This window comes from Pectinophora gossypiella, chromosome 15, assembly GCF_024362695.1.
Source record: "Pectinophora gossypiella chromosome 15, ilPecGoss1.1, whole genome shotgun sequence".
In the NCBI taxonomy this organism is placed as follows: domain Eukaryota; kingdom Metazoa; phylum Arthropoda; class Insecta; order Lepidoptera; family Gelechiidae; genus Pectinophora; species Pectinophora gossypiella.
Genome location: NC_065418.1, coordinates 14,351,998 through 14,375,753, shown reverse-complemented (window position 1 = coordinate 14,375,753; position 23,756 = coordinate 14,351,998). Strand labels below are relative to the sequence as shown.

Sequence of the window (23,756 nt, the reverse complement as noted above, 5' to 3'; positions counted from 1 at the left end):
GATAAATCGAGAAAATGTCTTTTTATTGTCGATAAAAAAGAAGAACGACCCAGTTACATTTTGAATCGTTTGAAATTTAAATTCAAAAATATCTTTATTCAGTATGCATCCTGTATGCATAGAATTAGTGACATCGTAACGAAAACTTTGAGGGGCGATTCAGACCATGATTCTGAGTTGGTATCCAGTGGAACTTTCCGTCGCAAAAGTATAGAACTGAAAATAATTTAAAAAATACAAATATTCTCATGATTTTTCCGACAGGAAATTAATATTTGTTACGATGTCACTAACACCCTGTATATTGCTTTTTTTGTAATAAAATGACTATTCTTGATTTAGAAAAGCCTTGTCTTTTCTTTATGATATAAAAAATATATTTTTAAACCTTAAAAAATGCCCCAAATCTTAATAATCAAAATAGGCTATTATGAAAAGTCACAACGAAAATTTTATACTTAGTGAATTTGTATGGAGACACAGTTCGTCATTATCAAAAAAGCGGCCAACCATCGTATTCTTCTTAATTTAAAAATTTGAAAATAACTCAATAAGAAAAGTGAGAATGATTTTTGTTAAAAAAATTGACTCAGTAAATATCCTGATTCTTTTGCTATTCCACAAAACCATTAAACGTAGAAACATAAATGAAATAATTAACATAGGTATTCATTAAATTAAAAATGAACGAGAAATATAAGTTCTTAATACTATACGGATTCACTCAACTGAAGTTCAAACCAAAATACAGCTTTACCAACAAAACAATGGCAAACCTCATTCATTACTCACTACGAACGTACCTACCCGTACATCGGACCCTGACTGTGAACTATTAGGTACACATGTCCTGAACACATTCCCAGTAGACCGTAGCACGACCACCACATAATTGCCTACAATATGACGTCGTCTTCATCTCTATTTAAATTTCCCTAAATGTATCTCTCCTTCCAAGAAACTGTGAAAGGCATACTTACAATACAAGAAATAAAAATAAAATTGCTATTCAAAATTATATAGATTAAGTAAATTAAATTCCGAAGCACGAATCATCTTACTTTCGGACAATTTGATGATCAGCCAGTAATGTCCTAACCAAACTAGGGACCATAAAGTATTTTTTGTGATATGTCCCCACCGAGAATCGAACCCGGGACCTCCGGATCGTGAGTCCAGCGCTCACTGGACCACGGAGGTCGTTGAATGAGTCAACTAAACACTAACATCCGAAACCAAAAGCAAACATCAAAAACGTAGACTTGGAACACAAATAGAACAGTACAACCGCATCTCTAAAAGCTATTCAGTTCAGATGTAGTACTGAATGAATCACCAACAGTGCGTGACATGTCGACCGCATACTACAGCCAATACCGCCCCATATGTCGCTAGTTCAGTCCTATTTACAGGCTTGATTCACTTGACCGAGTTCAAATGAGACATCTGTTTGATGGAACTATGGCACAAGTTCGTAGGTAAGTTACGATTCAGGAAATCAATATGACTTAAAAGAACGCAAAACATAAGCTCGCGACTGTATCTGAATGAGAGACTATCCAGGTTCTTCTTCTTCTTCTATCGTGTGGGTTGTGAGGTGGAGTACCAACCTCATCAACCCTGGTGTCAGGATTACTATTGAGCCGCCAAAGGCCCCTGACATGGCTCTTGTTACGACTACTTATTTACACCAGTAAGTAGTAACCGAGACCAACGGCTTAACGTGCCTTCCGAAGCACGGATCATCTTACTTTCGGACAATCTCGTGATCAGCCAGTAATGTCCTAACCAAACTAGGAACCACAAAGTAATTTTTGTAATATGTCCCCACCGGGAATCGAACCCGGGACCTCCGGATCGTGAGCCCAACGCTCAACCACTGGACCACTGAGGTCGTTCCAGGTTACGATCCTCAAAAACAATATAGATGGCGCTGGAAAGATTTCCCTTCTTTCAAAAACTTCCGTGCTTCAAACGATTTTCAATACCATCCACTTATTACGCCCACCTATATTGAGCATAAAAATAACTCCAAATAAACAGGGTGCGTTTCTAACTTCACGCAAGCCTGACATGGTGGAATACGAAGATTAGTTATCAAAAGGTTGTCAGGAACATAAAATAAATTTATATTTGGAGCTTCCCGGAAAGCTCTTAGGGCGGAAACCTGGGCAAATCCAGTTATAACGACGGGAAAAGAAAGTTTTTTTATCTATTCTAAGTATCGCTCGGAAACTCAAATTTATTATACGACAAGTGCTACAGTTTTTGGTCAAATATTCAGCGTTATTATAATTTGTTACTAAAGTCTTTCTTACTTGACTCCCTTTAAGGCGAATACAGTCATTTCGAGGCGTGTGCCGCGACACCACGCGCCGCACGCCTCGCCATTTGTGAACCTTCATGGTGCCGCATTTACTACGCACGTATGCGAAGCGTGCGACACATGCCTCGCTATGTCTGCATTCTCCTTTAGGCAGATATTGCCGTTTTTTTTTTACTATTTCACACTAAACACCATAATTTATCCAAAATATACAAAATTTTACAGTTTCCACAATTTTACTTACACAGCAATTTAAAAGAAAATACAGGGTATTAGTGACACCGTAACGAATACTGAGGGGGATGATTCAGACCTGTATACTGTCGGCAGATATATAGTAAGGTCAAAGTAGCTAGGTAACTAACAGAATATTGGTAACTTACATTCGTACCATCACTTATTCAGCACTCACACCAACTTAACATTCAAGTGCTAGAGCTAAAAGCATTTACAAAACACAGCATGTTGAAACTAAATGATCGTACCGTAATTTATTCTCTAGCAGAAGTCAAGTGAGTGGAGAAAATTCATTTCTCACTGTTCCAACAACGAATAATGTAGTAGTGCCAACTTGTGGACTAGACTTCAGCCAAGAGGACTGCCTTAGCATAGTGGTGCCAAGATACGTTGACACTATATCAAGTGTTAAAAGGAACTATTTTGGAAGCGTTTAGTTTCTATTAAGAAAAGGTTTCTATGTCGTCTTTAAGGAAAATCCAATCACCACCATGAACCATCATGATGTTGGTGGATGATCACCAGATTGTCCGAAGATGATCCGTCCTTCGTGCAAGTTAAACCGTTGATCTCGGTTACTACTTACTGATGTAAGTAAGTAGTCGTTACATGAGCCATGTCAGGGGCCTTTGGCGACTCAGTAATAACCCTGACACACGATAGAAGAAGAAGGAAAATCCAAGACTATATTTCTGCTATTGGATTTAATTTGCACCTATTACTCGTATCTATCGTTAGACGATCACATTATATTACATTAACATGACACAAGCAAAATAATTGAACAAACAGTTATCCGTCCTCATCTAGTTTATATCTAACGAGAGTCAAACTAGTACAAAATCAAATTAGCCTAAAACGTTCCAACAACCGCGACATACTTAAACCTAAAACTATGAGCTCAAACCACATTGTTTTAGGGTCCATTTAAAACTTGCCGAGGCTCGTTGGGCGAGATTAGTTTCCCAGGCCGTGAGCAGGCTATCAGTCTCCGGGCATTGAGGCAGAAGGCCCTATTTGCCGGTCTATTGGCCATTTTGTTCTGCGTACCAGCCATATGGGCTCTAATGTCGTTATGATGAACTTATAAGGCTTTACTTTACTTTTTAAGCAATATCCTGTATCGTATGGTCACGAATACTTATATGTATACACTTTGAAACCATGTCACATTAACATTTTTGACAAATTAAACCGTAAGTCTTATTAAATGTCAAATATGATAGTGCGACAGGGTTCTAAAGTGGGTACATGTTATTTCTCATGACTGTACATTGTCTCCTTTGGGAAAAAAAGTTTAGTTTCGGTTGTTAAGTTTAGTTTTGTGATTATCAACCTTTTCAAACGTCTATAGACGTTACGTTACGTCGTCGTGACGTGACGTTATTTAGCTACTTCCATTTTTAAATAGCTAGAATTTTCTGAAAACAGTATAAATACGATATAAAGGTTTAGGATATTTTTTTCGAGCTGTTACTGTTCACCCTCTTCAAACGTTACTTACATATTCTTATTCCTGTCAGGTCAATCAAATATAAGATTATATAGGTCCGTAATGTATTCTATATACACAAAATAAATCATTTCTTTGTGTATTGTCGACGTCAAACCATGCGTGAAGTGATGGCCAGCGAAGCGGAATTATGAACAAACGAATGAGCATCGTTCTATATTCGTCGCATTCACTGGCCTCCTTCTATGTAAATTAAGCGTCCTTGGGAACTAAACCTTGGTTAATAAACTAATTCAGATCGTAACCTACAATCACGGTACTTATGGCGATAACTTTACGTTTGTTGAATTTTATGAGCTCCTTGGGCGTCTCTTGTTTATATAGTTTACTGTTTCTATGAAGACGGGATAACGCTAGGGAGATGATGATGACTGTACACTATAGCAGGACCCCGATACCGACCCTTATCGCTATCGACCCACTAGGGTCGATTAATTCTTTCAAATATTTTTCCTCTCAGACGACGCCCTGAGCCGTGAGCCTTCAGCGCTCCCCATTTTTCCGGCCAAGTAGTTCTGCGGCAAATCTACGTCACGTCAGAAAAAAAATGTTCACTATAGTAGTTCATATATATTATTAAGGATAGTTGTATAATTTTTAAGATGAATACAAACTTTTCAAGGCATGTGCCCCGCACGCCATGTGCCGCACGCCAACAATGTGTACCTTCATATCCGTGGCGAGAGGTGTGCTACGCACAACAAAGCGTGGGATGTACGGCGTGCGAAGCATATGCCTTGCAATAGAATAATATTTGTATACTTACTTAAGATTCACATTTGCACATTTTGTAATGTGACGTACATAAACAATGAGCTACCTGAGTATTGATATCGACACAGAGCTTTTATTCTTCAGTTGGTACTCTTGCTCGGTACTTATAAAGGTTGCAATATTTTTTATTTCAATGCATCCGACATTTTCGTTTGTGGTATTTTATACTGAAACATATCTCAAAATCTTCATTACTAATTTGAGAGCCACGCTCTTGTCGGTGTAGCATTCTCCATGCTAATTTTTAGGGAAAAATAGAGCAGTGGATTTCCCTCTTGCCTTCTGCCCCGCAGTACTCTGACGCGAGTGGCATAGCGCCCAGAGCAGTCTATTTCAAAACCGTTTATCAAAGTAGTATATTATCTCAAAATACTCTACATGAAACATTGCATCGTCATTGTAGGGCAATATTCACATTCAAACAAGAGCAAGTGCAAAACTATACAAAACTGATCGAACGAGTAATCTCGAAAAAGTAAAGAAAGAAACCAAAGACACTAGTTATAAATAGCAGAACGGCCATCGAAGATTCTGCAAGTGTTCAATGTTTCAATACTCGTTCGACCACTTTAGCGTGGTAACAGAATAAAGAATGTGGATTAGTGGATCGATCTACTAACAGAATTAAGCAAAACAAAACAGGATCGTAGCATAGTAGTACTACCGTTGTAGCCTTAGACGCAAGATAATTGTTTACCGTTGAAACCCACTTTTTTGCAGTCTGCGACAGATCTAAAAATACAAAAGTTATAAGCGCTCGAGAACTAAACAAAAAGGATCGATGGAACTGAAATTTGATTGGAACAGCTGCAGTCTTCTGTCTTTTCGTTTATGTTTAAAGGGCCCTGTGTCGAGGTTTTTCATGCAGCTTCTTTTCTACAGTTATACAGGTTTTGAGAAGCTGCGGTAGTTTTAGGCGGATGAGAGGTTCGTTATGTAAACAATGACGATTCAAAATGTAACTTATGTTACCTGCTGAATAAAGATATTTTTAAATTTGATTTTACGGTAAATACTTCTTGCCCGTGTATATCACTTTACAACAATTACCAATTGCTTTGAAATTAGACGATAAAATTTAATGTACTTAAAAATAATAAAAATATAAGTTCCCGAAAACCCGATTACGAATGAAACAAGATAATAGGTATATTTCTCTGAAATTCAGCCGCGGTCATGCCAATCTGTCGTAAGAGTTTGCTAACCACGGCATACGACCATGGGTATCTTAATTATTCTGATCAAAATAAAGAGAAGCAACATAGGTAGCAACATAATTCTATACATAAAGCGATCCAAATATCAAGAAACAATTATTTTATACATTGTTTTAAGTTTACGCGGTTATTATCATAATTAAAGCACATAATAACGGGTTCTTACCGCGTTTAAATGGGGATATGAGACTCCCGATATTCTCATCAGTCATCCCGTGATCATGGCACTTGCAACAGTGTCGAAATATCGGGAGTCTCATATCCCCATTTAAACGCGGTAAGAACCCGTTATTATGTGCTTTAATTATAATTATTTTATATATATTATATGCTTCTGCCATAATAATTATGTACCCGAGTAATAAGAAAATAGGTAATAATCACGTTAAAGCTGTACAACGCAATCTATATTGTTTTTGGTGAACGTAACCGGGAAAGTCCCTGATTGAGAATATTCAATCAATCAATAATACTTTATTGCACAAACCACAAAGACATATACAAAGGACATAAACATACGAAAAAAAACATAAGCACAATAGGCGGCCTTATATACTTACCAAGAAGAATATCATACCTCCTAACGCCAAGATTTACAAACACAATAGTTTTTAAAAGAATATTCGGTCTTATGGGTTGAATACTCGTAGCAATAACTAGACCAAAAACCGATCTTTTTTTTCAACCTTTATCATAGTCAGGACATGAATGGTAAGTATACCAGACTAACGCTTGTCTACCAGCTTCCGAGGAGAGTTCGTTATGAGATTTAGCATGGTATGAGCATCATTTTTTATTAGTATACTTACTAATACTTACTAGTACTCATACCATGCTAAATCTCATAACGAACTCTCCTCGGAAGCTGGTAGACAAATACTAATAAAAAATGATGCTCATACCATGCTAAATCTCATAACGAACTCTCCTCGGAAGCTGGTAGACAAGCGTTAGTCCATAAATCCGGTCGGAAAAAATGCAATTTCATAAAAATATCAGCGATGCTAGTCTCCGTGGAACAACCTAACTCGAACAGTAAGAGGCTTACGAACAAATCCCGGAGTAGTGGCGTGAAATATACCTAGCCACAGACCTACAGATGTGAAATGTACGGGACTTCGCAGCATATGTTCACACTTCTGGTATAGAGAAGTTTCCAACTAGTCAAATCGGTTACTTTTTACTAGTGATGTTCCGAATATCCGTATCCGTATCCGCGAATATTCGAGATAAAAGAAAAATCCGTATCCGTATCCGTGTCCGTTACTTTTCACGCGGATCTTTTACGGATCTTTTTCAGGTGATTAAGTAGATTTATTAAATAAAAACCTATAAAATTCCATTCAGATTGTTTTTATTTCTTAAAATCAAATATTTGGCACCTTTATATTGCAAACATTTAGATAGATAGATCTTTATAATGAAAGCAAGATAAAATATTACTGTTATAACAATGAAATAACTATAACTTTAATCTTTTTTTTTTTAAGAAAATAAAGATCCGTATCCGTATCCGCGGATCTTTACACTAAATATCCGTATGCAGATCCGTATCCGCGGATATACATTCTTAACGATCCGGCACGTCACTACTTTTTACTAAACGCTTAAAAAACTAAACGTAAAAAAGATGTAAGTAAGTAGTCGTTACATGAGCCATATCAGGAGCCTTTGGCGGCTCAATAATAACCCTGACACCAGGGTTGATGAGGTTGCATGGTAATTCACCTTACAACCCACACGATAGCAGAAGAAGAAGACTAAACGTCAAAAGACGAAATTACTATGGAAATTGCATGAAATGCAACCTGTGACGTCATAAAAAACATGACAAAATGTCGCACTTGTATTACATTTTTCTTTATTTAAATTCATAAATAGAAAAAATAAAACATTTTTTTTTCATCTTTCTCCTCCTGGATAGTCCTGGTAGTTATTGCCTGGAAGAAATTGCTCTAGAGCAATAAGGCCGCCCAAATAAAAAAAATATATATATAAATGTTTAATGTTTTATAATGTTTGTTTATGTTTTTATAAATGTTTCTTGTTTCTTTGTTTCAAGTTGTACTGTATCCAGGTGTGATGTCTGATTGTTAAAATTCTGTACTGTAGAATAAAGTGATTTGATTTGGTTTTGATTCTTCAATGATTTAGGTGTATAAGCAAAATTTCTATGAATTAATAATTTCAAGCCCTTTGGTGCGCAATATGGTAGCTGAAATCGATGCAGCTCGAAGACGACCTGTAATTTCGAGGTCACTAAGCTTCTTGGCAAATTCAATCGCCTTCCGGCCACGTCTTTGAAACCCAAGATGTACCGGCTTAAGCCTGCTCGAGCAAGATTAAGTTTAAAAGACGTCAGGTTCGCCTTATGTTTTACAAAGGAAATACTGTGGCCGAGGTAACGAGATGACCAGCGAGTTTTGCTAAGGAAATACGCTCTGAGAAAGATTTTTGTAAGTATGAATTTAATCGGATTTTTCATAGAGTAAGTATACTAACACTTATTAAAGTTGTAAAGTAACTATTAATAATACTAACATTAAGTATTTATGTTTAAATTTTTGTGTTAATATCTGTTTATGTACACCTAAATTATATTTAAGTAGTAATTTGGTAATATATAATCTATGTACGAATATTAACGCATATTTAATGGAATACGACGTTCGTGACTCACCCAGCAGCGTCCACATAATACCAGCGTCGTGGTTCACGCCGCGACTTGTGCTGAGTGAGGTCCTTTTGTCTTAGGACGTCCACCACCACCTTATGATCATTCTAATGATCATTCTCTATGCTTTTTGTAATGTGATGTTATTATCTCGTTTTTGTCTGTGGCTTCCTTTTATAATAAACAATTTCTATTCTATTCTATTCTAAAGTAGGGACGTAGTCGTTAGACGAGGCATTGTCAGGGGTCTTTGACGGTTCAACAATAATCTTAGCACCAGGGGGGTTAGCCAAGTTGCAAAAGTTTATGACAATCGACAGTGACAATGATAAAATATAATAGGATTGACATGTCAACAGTTTCACTGTTGATTGTTACAATCAGTAAGCAATTTGGACAAGGCCCCTGATTTGGTGAAGTGGTTACCGACTTCACAATCGACACAATATAAAAAGAATAAAGTCCCTAACATGAACAATGATAAGGAACATCAGCATGAGTAACTGACTGTATCTGGCGGACAGCTTTATCAAAAAAAATCGTATGAATACCTACTAAAAAGTGAAGTCTTTGAAAATAAGGGAGGTACTTAAGTATTGTTTTGAATATCCGGCCAATAAGGGAATTAATGCCTTTCGCGATAAGTTTAATAAATAGTACTTAATTGTTTCTTTTTTAAGTTTTCAAATTTTCTGCCTATAACAAAACTAATACTGCCTTTCGCATCTCTTCAGAAAGAAGAAAGAAAAGATTTATCATGAAGTAACTAAGTATCATGAAGTAGCGAAATAAACTACTTACTAAATCAAATTAATAACTTTTACGCAGCATGGACTTAAACGAATAAACGTACTCAACTTTAAATCAATAAAACATTAACTCCTAAACTTGAGATCAAATCGGAAAGGTCCAACGACTGGGGTGAGAAGATAATCTGCCCTCTTCAAGGCGCCATCCTTCCACAAACTTTGCCTATATCTCCTTACGATGCCCACTTTAAATTCTTTACCTTCCCCTTCTTTGAAGACTTTAATATAAACTTTATTTTGCTCGTGTTAACTCTTATTTCTTTTTGTACAGTGAGGAATTTATATTACATACTCGTACGTAAAGTGACGTCTGTAGTCTGTAGTCGGTCAGAGCCACAAGTTCTCAGAAAACAGCTTGAAGCCACTATTGGTATTATCTTTAAGCACTATTGGTACAGTAATAGCGCTATTGGTACAACTTAAGCACTGTTGCTACAGTTTATGTATTGTGCTATTCGACAAAAATTATGACCAATGTAGCCAATGAAGAACTTCTTTACCTTTTACTGTCTGATAGTTTATTCAGACTATAGATGTTAGTTTAGTAAGTACAGCCCTCGGTACTTATATGGCCAAGAGGCTATCAAAATCAAATCATTCGAAACTAAAAAGGTCTTTGGATCACAGTTTGTTCGACCATTATAGATGACGATACGGCTCACCGCCTATCACGTTTGTCTAACAGAATGCTCGGTGAGGAGTAGGTACCCAGTTCATCTTACGATGGATGTACTGTAAGCTGAAAAAGTCCAGTTTCTTGCAAAGTAATAGATTAACAGACAGGTTGCACTTAAGACCTTCTGATTAGTTTTTGTAATATACCTACAAATATACCTACAAAAACTTCAATTTTATAATTGGGTCTTACACTAGGATCAAGATAAATTATAAAATTCTGATTACTAAATAAAGACAGTTCTAAAATTAACGAAAAACATTGCATTTTTTCAATTTATAAATTTGAATCAAGAAAAACGTAACAATAAGTCCGTTATTTTAACACGTTTTTCTATGACGTCACTAGTAATATCGTATTTTGACGTTTAATAAAAGTAACTGATTTGACTAGTTGGAAACTAGCCATTATGACGACTAAATAACTTACTAACTCGCAGTGACTGATAATTTTGCTCTTTGATTGTACCTCTTGGCTAGATTTTTTTTTGACGTGACTTATTGTAGATTTGCCGCAGATGGCATTAACTTCTTGGCCGGACAAAGCTCTTGGCTAGCCCAACTAAAAATATAAACGTAACCTTATTTTATCAGCAAACTGGTGTACCAGATCCTTTCATAAGTTCAGTACATTATTTACCGTTATAAATCACACGTCGATACATTTCCATCACAATATATCACGAACACTTATACCAGGGTTACTCGTATATTGGATCTGTAAATTAATTAGTCGACTTACGAGAGTTCAAACACCTCTCCATCTGCGAGCTTTAATTCGATTAATGTCCGCCGACGCTATCTCCGATGTAAGCGGCTATATACCTAGGTACTTGACAAGTTGAAATGTATATTTTGTAGAAGACTAGACCTACATTACGATGTTATTTATGAACATCGCTTTGGATAAAACTAAAACCCTTGCTCCCTTAGCAGCTTACGGCCATTTAAAACTAAAGTAAGACCCAGAGGGGGTGAGGACGGCGCCCGATACGAATTGGTGCGGGGCGGAGTTGGGTAGTATCCTAGATCAAAGATAAATTACAATTTGTCCGTAGTGGGCGGAATGTTTAACCGTTTCAAACGCGTTTTTTTTTTACGTGACTTATTGTAGATTTGCCGCAGATGGCATTAACTACTTGGCCGGACAAATGGGGAGCGCTGAAGGCTCTCACCCGGTACAACGTTTAAGACAACAGGCCTGAGGGTGCCCAGTTGGGCGCGAACCTCGGCTCAGGGCGTCGTCTCAGAGGAAAAATATTTGAAAGAATTAATCGACCCTAGCGGGTCGATAGCGATAAGCGCTGAATGAGGGAAATCGTCGACCACGCCGGCGGGGTCGGTATCGGGGTTTCAAACGCGTATACTCGGGCCAATGTATTGTATTTTTATTTTTAAAGTCCGCTGGATGTCGCTGTACCGTTTACTATATTTTCTGCATCGCGGTGTCAAGATTCTCCGGCAATATTATGACCTTCCGTTTCCATTGTAATTCTTTTTGTAGCATCTGTAAGAAATACACGCTAACAGAGAAAGTTGCAGATTTATAACTGTATAATTTTCTTTTTCTATACACTTATACATGAATTTTAAGAAAATGATAATTCCGATATTTTATCCCATTTGTCTATGACGTCACAGTGTGCTTTTTCATACAAATTAATTTCATATTTTGGCGTTTAGTAACAAGAAACAAGAAACATTTATTGAGAAGCTGTGTAGGTACATACATGCAGGTGTCAAACATTATGAAATTGTCTCAACAGCATGTCTATGCCGGACGTACAATATTACAAATAATGTCAGTATTAAGCATCAAGGAATTAAGTAAGTACCTAATAATTAGTCACATTATAAACATTTGTCAATTTTAAATATCATTGTTGAAAAAGTAACTGTTTTTACTAGTTGGAGACTAGCCTGTTACCGTTCTATACGTAGTATTAATCTTTATGCTTTTAGACAGACTTTATTCGTTGCGGCCGAGTCCCTGAAGACTCACGGAATATTATACGAAATTCTATGCAGAGTACTACATGCGGTTGCTTCAATTATGTACGCAAAGAACCAGGGAACCAAGGCAGGAAATTGTGGAATTCCTTCTCATACGTTTTAGAGCTAATTTGTTTGCTTGAACCAATATTTGAAGGGTCTTGATGTGTTATATCTTAACCCAAGAGAATATGTACATTAGGCCGTGCTGAAAGCGGTTTCGCCGTGTTAAAGAGTATATATGCAGACATTCTGAACGCTCCCATAAGAACGTTGTATAATTTCCTGAATTTTCAGCTTTGCATGGAATTATAATCACTATTACAGAACATAGAAAGTCCTAAGTTTTATTTTTGCTTTGAAACATTCATCACGTTTGGATTTAGCGGTGTTTGTTATTATTTTATTGAAATTAAACGCACATTTAACTGAAATCTATTTTATCTGCTCGGTAATAGTGATTATAAATCCGTAAAAAAATACAACTAGACCACAATAAAAGTCCAATTTTTACGTCACTTATTGTAGATTTTCTTCGGAACTGTCTATAATATTTCAACAGGCAAACCTTTAAGAACGCTTATCCAGTTTATATTTTAAGCACTATTGGTACAGTTTAAGCACTATTGGTACCTATTGTGCGTTTTGTCAAAAAAAAAGTAACAGGAAAGCCTTTAATACGCTTATCCAGTTTATATTTTAAAGGATATCCGTTCTACATTATCGCATAAGCTTTAGAACGGCTTCATCTGCATATTAATACATTCAGCCCCATTGTGGCATTCGTCGCAAATGTTCACTAGTTACATTAACACAATGAGCGAACTTAATACCCTCTCCAAATAAACACGCCTAACCACTGCACGCTTTATTACGATTTAGAGGCGGTAGCGATTATACCTCTAGTAGTACTCGTAGGGTTGATGAGGTTGGTAATCCACCTCACAACCCACACGATAGAAGAATATTTTCAAATACCTATTAAAGGTAAGTAAGTAAGTAAACTCTACTTACTAGAGATGCACCGACTAAGAGCCGACTATACCGAAAAACATACCGGTAAGCCAATGTCATAGTCGGTAAGTAACTAATAGATTTTCTGAAAACGACTCAACTAATGTGGAGTCGACTAATGTGAAGAGATTTATTTATTTTATTTTTTTATTTATTTATTTATCTAATACTTACAACTATTAGTTACCATACAGGCATATGCCCAAGGCGGTAACTTAGACACATAAGATAGAGATGTTTTGTAAAGTTTTTTAATTACTTTTCTTGCTATTCTGGTATCCGTGATTTTATGCCGAGCAAATGGCAATTTTGCCTCCTATTACAAAGGACTTAAACATAGCTGGCCAGAAGTGAGTGTATGTAGGTATTTTACAGCTTTGTCTACATAAGTAAGTAAGTAAGTAAAATATTTATTTTTCATAATAAAATACAGAAAATTTTGTTACACTAAAACCCATGCCATATTATGTTGTGTTTTGCTCATAAATACGTTCAAACCGACCACTCGCTCCATACACTCGCATTAGCTCGGTACAACCGCGTGTAAAGCTGGTTCGCCCACAATCGGGTATTCAACAGACGCATTCGAGTGCACATTGAAACAGAACGGCCAGATAAGGTGCACTCACTGCATTTTGCAACGGTTTGCACTACAGTGTAGTGTAGTAACGGCTCTCTAATGTAGTCCAGTGACAGCTTTTAGTACCGACACATTAGCCGCTGTTACGTTCATTGATATTGTTTTTTGTGGAAGTGTAAGTAAAGATATGGCAATGTTTAAACATACATGCGTCCCACTACTGGGCATAGGCCACCCCTCAATGGACCGGAGGGGTCTTGGAGCATACTTCACTATGCTCCACTGCTGGATGGCGTCTAGGCTAAAAGCCAACTCACTCGTCAATGTTTTCACGCCAGTGACTGTACTTTGTACAGTGAAAATACTTTGAATAATAATGTGAACACTCGCAACTAATCTTTTTGACGTGAATTATTGTAGATTTGCCTCAGATGGCATTAACTATTTAGCCAGGCAAATGGAGAGCGCTGAGGGCTCTCACCCGGTACAAAATTTAAGACAACAGACCTGAGGGTGCCCAGTTGGGCGTGAACCTCGGCTCAGGGCGTCGTCTGAGAGGAAGAATATTTGAAAGAATTAATCGTCGACCACGCCGGCGGGGTCGGTATCGGGGTTCTGAAGTGTTTGGTGCCGCGAGTTGATTGGCCGCCTCTATGGCTAGAGTAATCCTGTCGTCGGGATCGTATATTGGCAACTAATCGAACTTTAAAAATCCTCAGTTCATTCTAGTTAGTGAGGCGACCCGAAGTGGATCTTGACCTTCGACATTGAAAGACACTTATCTGTCCTTGTCTGCGGTCGCCAGTCAGCAAAAAACCCGCAATAATTTTCCAACAGTTTGAAAATACGTCAAACGCTATCGAACTAAATCTGTACCCATTATTCAGACACCTTGTAAGCCCCTTGGGGGGGTTAAAAGGCCACATCGAGGCAATTCATCTAAGCAATATTGCTTTTTGACATTTGTTGACATTGCTTAGTTTAAAATGCGCGAATGTCAAATTGCAATATTATATTTCTTAAATGAATTGCTTCGATGTGACCTTTTTAACCCGTGTAGGGCTCACCTGCGCGTCGTGATAAAATTTTGTCACGTTCATTTTATCGATTCTGTCGTTTTGTCGATTCGAACTATGTGAACCCAAATAAGTCGTGTAGTTCTGTCAAAATCCGAACAAAATCACGTGTCACGCATTTTAGGAAAAAAAACACAAACATATCGATTTCGACTTTATTGAATCGATTATCCTCATCGATTAGCCTTGCTGGTCTCTACACCAATGATAGAAATTCTCAAAGCATTTACACCTTTTACAAGGAGCAGATATTGGGCCGATTTTTGCTTTATTATTTTAGTGTAGGTGTAATTTATTTCCAGGACACAGGAGAGTACGATCGCTGCGTATGTCCGACCCTTTATCTGCGTCGACTCAGACGTCACACACGGCACAAAAGCGGGATTACTTCAAAAAGTTCCGAGCGACCGGACCGGGCAAAGCGTTATCAGGTATCACACGTGTCGCTCCGAACAATACGGCTGAACCCCTGAAATCCCCTGAAAGAAGCGAATAAAACTACGCATAGAACACTCATTTAAAACAATCCCACCGCTTTGCGATTTAAAACCCCCTTATTTGCTTGTTAATCCCTAGATAACTCAAAAAATAGTAAGCGAGAATCCCATCCTGGGGTAATCCGTTGCTTTTTGCGGCGTGAAACTGGGGCTAAAGATCTTACAAGGTACTTGAACTGACTCGCAGAGACGAGTAATGGACTTTTCTCGTACCACTTACTAACTCAGCAATTTTGACGTGGAAAGTGATAAAAGGCTATTAAGAAATTCTGAACTCGCCGCAATCATTCTTCTTTCGAAAGTGCATTTACTTCCGTAATGTCTACAAAGAATAAAATAAATAGTAAAAAGTAACCATCTGAGGATGTTTTTTTTTTTACTCTCTGTCTCCTAGACTCGTCTAAGTACGTTTCAGTTTAAAACACCTACTTAACTTAACTACTTATTTCAAATAGTAAGGTCTTTTTCTAAATATATAAAAGGAGAAGCTGACTGACTGACATATCAACGCACAGCCTAAACGGCTAAACGTAGGCACTTGAAATTTGGAAGGGACGTAGCTTAGGTACCGTAGAGGTGCACTAAGAAAGGAATTCCGGAAATTCCCACGGGAACGGGAATTAGCGGGAAAATCCTTTTGTATGAAAAATCTAAACCGCTTAAGTTAGACGCTTGAAATTTGTCATGCAGGTACCTTGGTAACCTTAAGCTTAGTTGCAACAGGATATTGCAAAATTCCCACGGGAACGTGAGTTAGCGGGAAAAAACATTTGTATGAAAAAATGTAAACCGCGTGATAAGATACACGCCACGCGGACAAAGTCGCGGGCAAAAGCTAGTATAGTATAAAAGTAAATCTAATCTAATCTAGGTAGTAAATCTTCAGGTTAGGTAAGCGGACCCTGTGAAAAACGGGATGATGCTAGGGAGATGATGGGGTCTTTTATATTAAATTAGTTCTTTAGGGAGATACTTTGCTAGGACACCGTTGTTATGAAACCAAGCTGATACCAGGAGCTTTAGCCAAGTTGCAAACAAAGGACGATGAGTAAAAACGTGTGCCCACATTTTTCTATGACGTCCCAGGTTGCTTTTTCAAACAAATTCCATAGTAACTTCATGTTTTGACGTTTAGTAAAATGTAACTGATTTGACTAGTTGGAAACTACCCTTTTCTGTTTACATTACTTATAGTATCTCACTTAATTGGTTTCTAAGCCAAAGAAAATTGAACACGTTCGAACTTCAAATCCTTGCCTTAGGCCTATTCGATAAGACGTCCTACTTCATTTGTTATTCCTTGATTAGAAGCTTAACTAGTTAAACCAATCTGCGATATAGTAGATTAGATTATCCCTAAAATAACAAACCATGTACACCTACTATTAGACAGAATGACTAGTTCAGTACAATTAGTGATTATCACTACGTAGTGTAAAACAAAGTCGCTTTTCCTATCCCTATATCCCTATGTACGCTTAAATCTTAAAAACTACGCAACGGATTTTGATGCGGTTTTTTTTTAATAGATAGAGTAATTCAAGAGGAAGGTTTATATTTATAATAACATCCATGAAATAGTGGAGAAATACTGTTATTTTTGAGGTTATTAATGTAATGTGATGTCGTAAATAATTTCATTTTTTCCTCAGCATCGCACCCGAGCGAAGCCGGGGCGGGTCGCTAGTATTTCAATATAATAGATAGCATTTCACAATGGCTTCAATGCGCGGTTCGAATTAGATCTGTCAAAGTACGGAAGTGTTGTGATTAGAGAATGCAATCCTGATCTCGCGGGTCTAATTTTTCGAGAACAATCCCGAAGCATAGTATGATGAGATCCCATTCGAGATTGACGGGATTGGGCGAATCTCCTTGAGTTATACCTTTTGTTTTATCCTGATTTCCAAGGAAAACTTAATTAATGAGTTAGGTAGTATTATTGAAGAAGAAAAGTTTTTGTTTTCTTTTAAAAATCTCACACGGCATCTCATCACGGCACAGTTCTCATCGTTTTCAGCCTATTTTTTTTTTGTGAACTAGACGAAATCCCGAAAATTTCAGGATCTCGAGGGATTGATATTTGCAATCCCGCGGGATCTCGAGGCGGTATTGCATTCCCTAGTTGTGAGGGTCATTAGCATAGTGATGTGTCAGGTCGATTATTTTCTATATAACACTATTAAGAAGTATTTATGATTTATATTCTATATTTAATATACATTAAGGGAAAAGAGCCATATTTAACGCTTGATTTATCTAATGTAAACCAGCTAAATGTACATTAAAAAAATACAGGTCAAAACAATCTATATTCATGTGCAATAAACGGTAGTCAAAGAAATATCGTAACATTGTTTAAAAAAGGTAAAGAATTGGCATCGAAAACTCGCAACGACTAAATTTTGCGGAGATTGCAGTGTTAAGCTTCAAATGATAGAACGTAAGTTCAAAAATCTAGTCAACAAGTAAGGGAGGCCATGCATTTTCCAATTATTTCTGACCGCTCCACTTTTTTCCAACAACACAACGCGGACCGGCAAATGACATTTTAATCAAGGGCTTTTTGTTTCCCGACGAACCAAACCATCTATTTTCAATTAATAACAGAATGTATTACTATAGACGGGTATACTTCCATCCATACTTCCGTAATATTATAAATTCTGAAGTAACACTGTTTGTTTGCAACCTTTTTATGCTTAAACCGTTGAAATTCGGTCGAAATCGTCCCTTTGTCCCTTTTGAAAAGGGGTAAAAAAGACGTCCCGAAGTCCACGCGGACGGAATCGCAAGCGATAAGTTAATATTTAACATGCAAAAGTAACTCTGTCTGTTACCTTTAAAGGTATAAACCGCCGAACTGTTACATGTTTGGTGCTAAGATAGTTTGAGTCCCAGGAAAGAACATAGAATAGTGTCTATCCCCGCGACATTGATGAAGTTGAGGTTGCCTGGAAGAAATTGCTATTTAGCAATAAGGCCGCCGATTGTACTTCTCTTGTCACGTTTGTAATTGTTTTAGTGTTGTGTTTATATGTGTATTGTATTGATTTATGCCGAAATCATCCTATAAGGGGCTGAAGAAACCGAAGTCGGCGCAGACGGAGTCACAGTGGGAAGCTATAGAAGCTAGATAATAACGTAATGGCCCCGATTCCAGAAGACACCATCTAATTTTACTTTAAGTTATACCTGTCTTTTTCTTATCCGACGAAAAGGAAAGGGACGGACGATTGACAGCTCTTAATTTTAGGAAGAATGAGAAAACGAATGAATAACCTGGGCGAATAAAATAAGCATCTCGCTGATATGCAATCCGTTTGACGTGCTGTCTACTTAACTCTGTCGGGTTATTGGCTGATGTAAAATTTTAAGACGGTTCTTTTACATTTCTGCTTAAAATTTACGTGTGTTCCATAAATTTTATGCCTGTCGATTACCCGTTCCTTTCTTTTTCAGCGGATAAGAAAATGACAGGTATAACTTAAAATAAAATTAGATTGTTTACGGGAATTTGCACCAATGTAGCGCTATAGAAGGCTAGACAGCTATACTATATAATATGTAGGTACCTAAACCACGCGACCCGGATAAAAGCTCTCATAATGGCATTAATGCAGCGCTCGAAATACCTTTATAGAGGTAAAATGTGGAATAAAACCTGTTACAATAATGGTACCGTGTGATGAGATGATATGACGATAATGTTGGTACCAGTATAGGACGGACACTTTTGTTAAAGTCAAAGTCAAAGTATTTATTGCACACCATATGGTAAACAGTTGTTATAAATATTATAGTATCACATATGGACCCGGGAGGGTATAGGAAAAACAAACAAAAATATCAAGAAATTACATTAGGCCAGAAATACAAAAAAAATAAAAATAATAATAACTACTTAACATTAAACAAACTTAATCTAAAAATAACTATGAAAATCTTAAAAACTATTAATAACAACAAAATCTACATCACTTACAGTCTATTTATCATGTAAGAAAAACTCTAATCTAATCTAATCTGTTTTCTTAATGTAAGGCATAAAAAAAATAATTATTAATTCTTATTTCTTAAACCATGAAGCCGTAGTAGCTCTGTTGGTAGAACGCCCCTTTGAGGTCGCAGGTTAGAATACAGCACAGGCCTAAACCAATTGTCGAATTTGTTTTCGAATTCATGCTTAGATCATAAATGATTATCACGTGCTCAGTAGTAAAGGAAAACATCGTAAGGAAACCCACATTCATGGAGGTATGTAACATAACCTGTATTGGGCTGGTTTTTCCTTCGCGGGTTGGAAGGTCAGACAGGCAGTCGCTTCTGTAAAAAACCGGACCTTGAAAAACGGACCCGGTAAAAGCGAACCCGGAGCGGTAATGCTAGGGAACATTATCCCGTTTTTCACAGGGTCCGCTTACCTAACCTAAAGATTTGACAGGGGCCTAAACTTGTTGTTTATTATGAGTACCTATCTACTAATTAACATAGATACCTACTACGTAAGTGTGTGTAACTACTGACATCTGATGGACAATCTTAGTCTGAAATATGTTTTTTTGAAACGTTTGTTATAATAGAGACACCATAAACACGGAATAACTAATAATAATTATACTAACTATAATTGCTCTAGAGCAATAAGGCCGCCCAAATTGTACTTTTTTCATGTGTTATGTCTGATTGTTGAAATTTTAGTTCTGTGCAATAAAGTATATTTGATTTGATTTGATTTGATTTGATTTGATTTGATTTGATTTGATTTGAATAACACATAACTTACAATCAATATCATCATCACTAATTTAAGAGTCACGCTCTTGTCGGTGTAGCTTTATCCACGCTACTTTTTATGGACAAATAGGGCAGTCAATCAATATATTTCCTTTTTATTTATTTATTTAATAAATAGTTGTGAAAACGTTAACAACTGACAGACGGTCTGAATATATTGCTCTGAAGCCAGCCTAAGCATTTAAATTATGTGATCAGAAAGGGATGTAAGTGATATAGTCAGTAGAAAGGCCTAGGCGAACATTCCGCGATCAAATTCAGGATGTGTGTGTGTGTTTTTTAAAGATACTTGGTCCTTGGTCTGATATCAATGGGTATATGTATGTATGTATTTATATTTTTTTTCTTAAATTTTACTTTTATTATTTTTATTTGCTTTTTTTTATGTTAGTATTTTATAATTTTATACAAAATTTTGCACTGTCCCGCACCAAATTGTAATAAATGTTTCCTTTACACTGGCTGCCTGGAAGAAATTGCTGCTTAGCTATAAGGCCACCAGATTGTGCTGTATCTTTCGTCCATTTGTGTAAATTCGTTTTGTATGTTGTGTGCAATAAAGTAGGTATATTTGATTTGATATTTTAAAGAAACGCCAGGTCAAGAGTATCTACTCTAAACCGGCATGCATGAAGGTTTTGATGAGAATTGAAGAAGCGAAATGGTACCAGCCTCGTAGTAAGTGAATTCCTTTGTATCCGCCTACCGCAATGGGATATAGGCGTGATATTATGTACTTATGTACGCATGTGGTCAGAAAGGAAATGCACATTTTAAATCCTCAGTCTTCTTTGGCAAGCGGCCTCTCGATTTGGCGAACAAGTTTTCAATATAAAACGGCTCACGTATCACCACCTGAATCGACGAGAATTCTCAGAAGCTTCATATTAAATTCATTAAGTCTTGACTCGGTTTGTTTTCAGACGCCTTTAAGAGTACTGTACTGCAAATAAGTGGTTTTATGGTGGCTTTTTGTGGTCCGTATGGTGCATTTTAAACTTATTTTCTTTTATAATAGCGACCAGAATGGTTGGAAATGGATCAGGACGGTTAAAAGGCCAGATCAAAGCAATTCATCTAAAAAAGCAATATTGCAATTAAACATTTGCGCATATAAATATTGCTTTTTTAGATGAATTGCTTCGATGTGACCTATTAGTGAGCGAAATCAAAGATGACCAACTCAGTATTAACGTATAATAAAGAGTAAAAGATCACAAAATTATAATAATGTAAAAAACCTAACTTACACCCCCGTTGCTAAGCGCCATACAATCAACAATATCTAGGCAACGGGGGTTGCCAGATCTGACGCCAACAGTGATCTTTTTAACCTTCTTCCTGGACATTCTAAAGTATTTTAACAAAGAAATATTTTTCTTTTAAATCCCCCTCAGGAAGTCCCCCTAATACACAGAAGTTGCTCAAGTTTCCCTTAACCACAACCCACAACCCCTTATGACATTTATAAAGAAAATTTAATTCCATAATGTTGACGACAGAGCCAATCTTTTAAAGCTTCCATCAAAATTTAAAAGCAAAAGAGAATTTTTAATCTTATGATGATCATAGCAATTGATCGCAATCAAGTCACTTAGACGTAATTTTTATTTTTATTAGCTTCTTTGTTCTTTGATTACGCAATAAGAAAAAAAGATAAAAGTATGTAGTATTAGGAATGTTACAAAGATGCCAGTAGCGTCTCTGCAAATATATTTTTTTGATTGATTTAAAAAACGAAAAAGACACGGTTGTCAATAAGTAATTATTAATAATACTGGCTAGTTTAAAGCTCGATATCTTGCGTTCTACTAGGAATTCCAAATTCAAATTAATTTTAAATTAAAACTGTATGGAGTGGCCTTATCGTAAATACAGACGTATGTTAAATTTAATCAAATTGTTTTGTTGAAAAATCTGAATTGTTGCGATATTTTCGGTGAGAAGTATATTTGTTTTTATGTTTTGCAGGGGCTTAAACATAGCTGGCGTACCTCTGCCTACCCTTTCAGAGATATGCGCGTGATACTATGTTACGTTCTGCCAACAAACTACACAAGTATTTACGCTAAAATGTCTGGGAGCTTCGGGTATTATCGATTATAATATTAAAGGGGTGACAGTGACAACTGCCGACGGGAGGCGATCCACTGCTTATAAAGGTCTACGTACTGAAATAATAAGCCTTCCAAGAACCAAGGTAGGTATACTGGCTTATTACCCGATTATCTATTTCACTAAAGAGATTCTAGATATTTATAATAATTACCTAAAGTCTCCTTGAATAAGTCTTATTTAATGTTATACTTTTAAGAGAAATTCAACTTACTTACTGCATATTTTTGAAAACGACTGCCTTTGCTATTACTTTTAAGCGGATACATTTAGGCCTATTTTTTAATAAAAGATTATATAATTACCACATTATCCATTTCACTAAGGAGATTGTAGATATTTATAATATATAAAGTTCTGATATCTCAACAAGTAAATAGTTTTATAGAATTATATTTATTCTCCTTTATTCGTTTTAGTTTTATATCTACCGACTAAGATAGATAGGTATTAAAAAAACAGCATATCTAAAGCTTTGACCTTTTCATCGTAAATATCTTAAATGGAAAATATCTTATATTACTAAAGTATTAATTATAATATTTTATTAAAATTTAGGCCTAAACGTATCCGCTTAAAAATAATAGCAAATTATTTTCAAAAATGTGCAGTAGAGTTTCACTTAAAAGTTTAATATTATTATATGTTAGATAGAAAACATATATCTTAGATAAAGCGCTTGGTAAATTGTTACCGTAATTTATAGAAAATTGTACATTATTTTTTTATATGAGCTGTAGTTAATCCATTATATACAAAAGCTGTTTAACCTAGGTGCCTACGAAGCGCATTTCCATGACCTTTAAAACTGAATCCTGAATGTTAAAAAATATTGCATCATCGAGTGTTATTTAAAGAAACCATAAAGACCTTCCGCTACTTTCCGTATTTACGGGCGACGAATTCCATTGAACTCAATTTGTAGCTGACTCATCATAGAGCTCTTGATTTTTTCGCAAACCTCGTAAAATATCAGGTAACGTGTTAAAGCGATACAATTTCAGGGTTTACAGAGGACACGTGATAGGCAACAACACACTAGAAACATTAACCCTTGACGTGAATCTGCAAATTGCAACCTTATTTCCCGCAAGGCAACAACTGTTACGCAATCTCCGGATTAGCAACTTCACAAAAAAAACTAAAGAATAAAACTTAATACGGCACGGGCGTCTCTCGTACTCCACAAACCGTTTTCAGCCGCTATTTTACACCCGCCGTGAAAACATTCGAACGCATTTAATCGATTTTCGACTTAGTGGCCCTCGTCAGACGCCGCTACAATTACACAGCGCAAAATACACAATTCAACAATTTATTCGGACAAGAACTTACCTGTCCAGCATGGAGGCCTTCCAAAAATATGGCAAAAACACTTATAAAAAGCACGGCGCGCGACATTTTTGCGCCGCGATGCGTACCGAACCCGACTGGCGAACAGTGACGTTAGTGTCAGACGC

The 23,756-nt window shown here is 36.6% G+C and overlaps 1 protein-coding gene across 8 annotated transcripts in view; it reads right to left on the bottom strand.

Annotated features, from left to right (window-relative positions):
* LOC126373295 (amyloid-beta-like protein) overlaps positions 1-23,756 on the bottom strand; it is a 207,445-nt gene extending 183,689 nt beyond the window's left edge. For all 8 annotated transcript variants that reach the window (XM_050019390.1, XM_050019389.1, XM_050019394.1 and 5 more), the window contains exon 1: positions 23,632-23,756. In XM_050019390.1, coding sequence (XP_049875347.1) covers positions 23,632-23,697 — 66 coding nt within the window. In that variant the 5' untranslated portion in view covers positions 23,698-23,756. The remainder of the gene's footprint in view (positions 1-23,631) is intronic.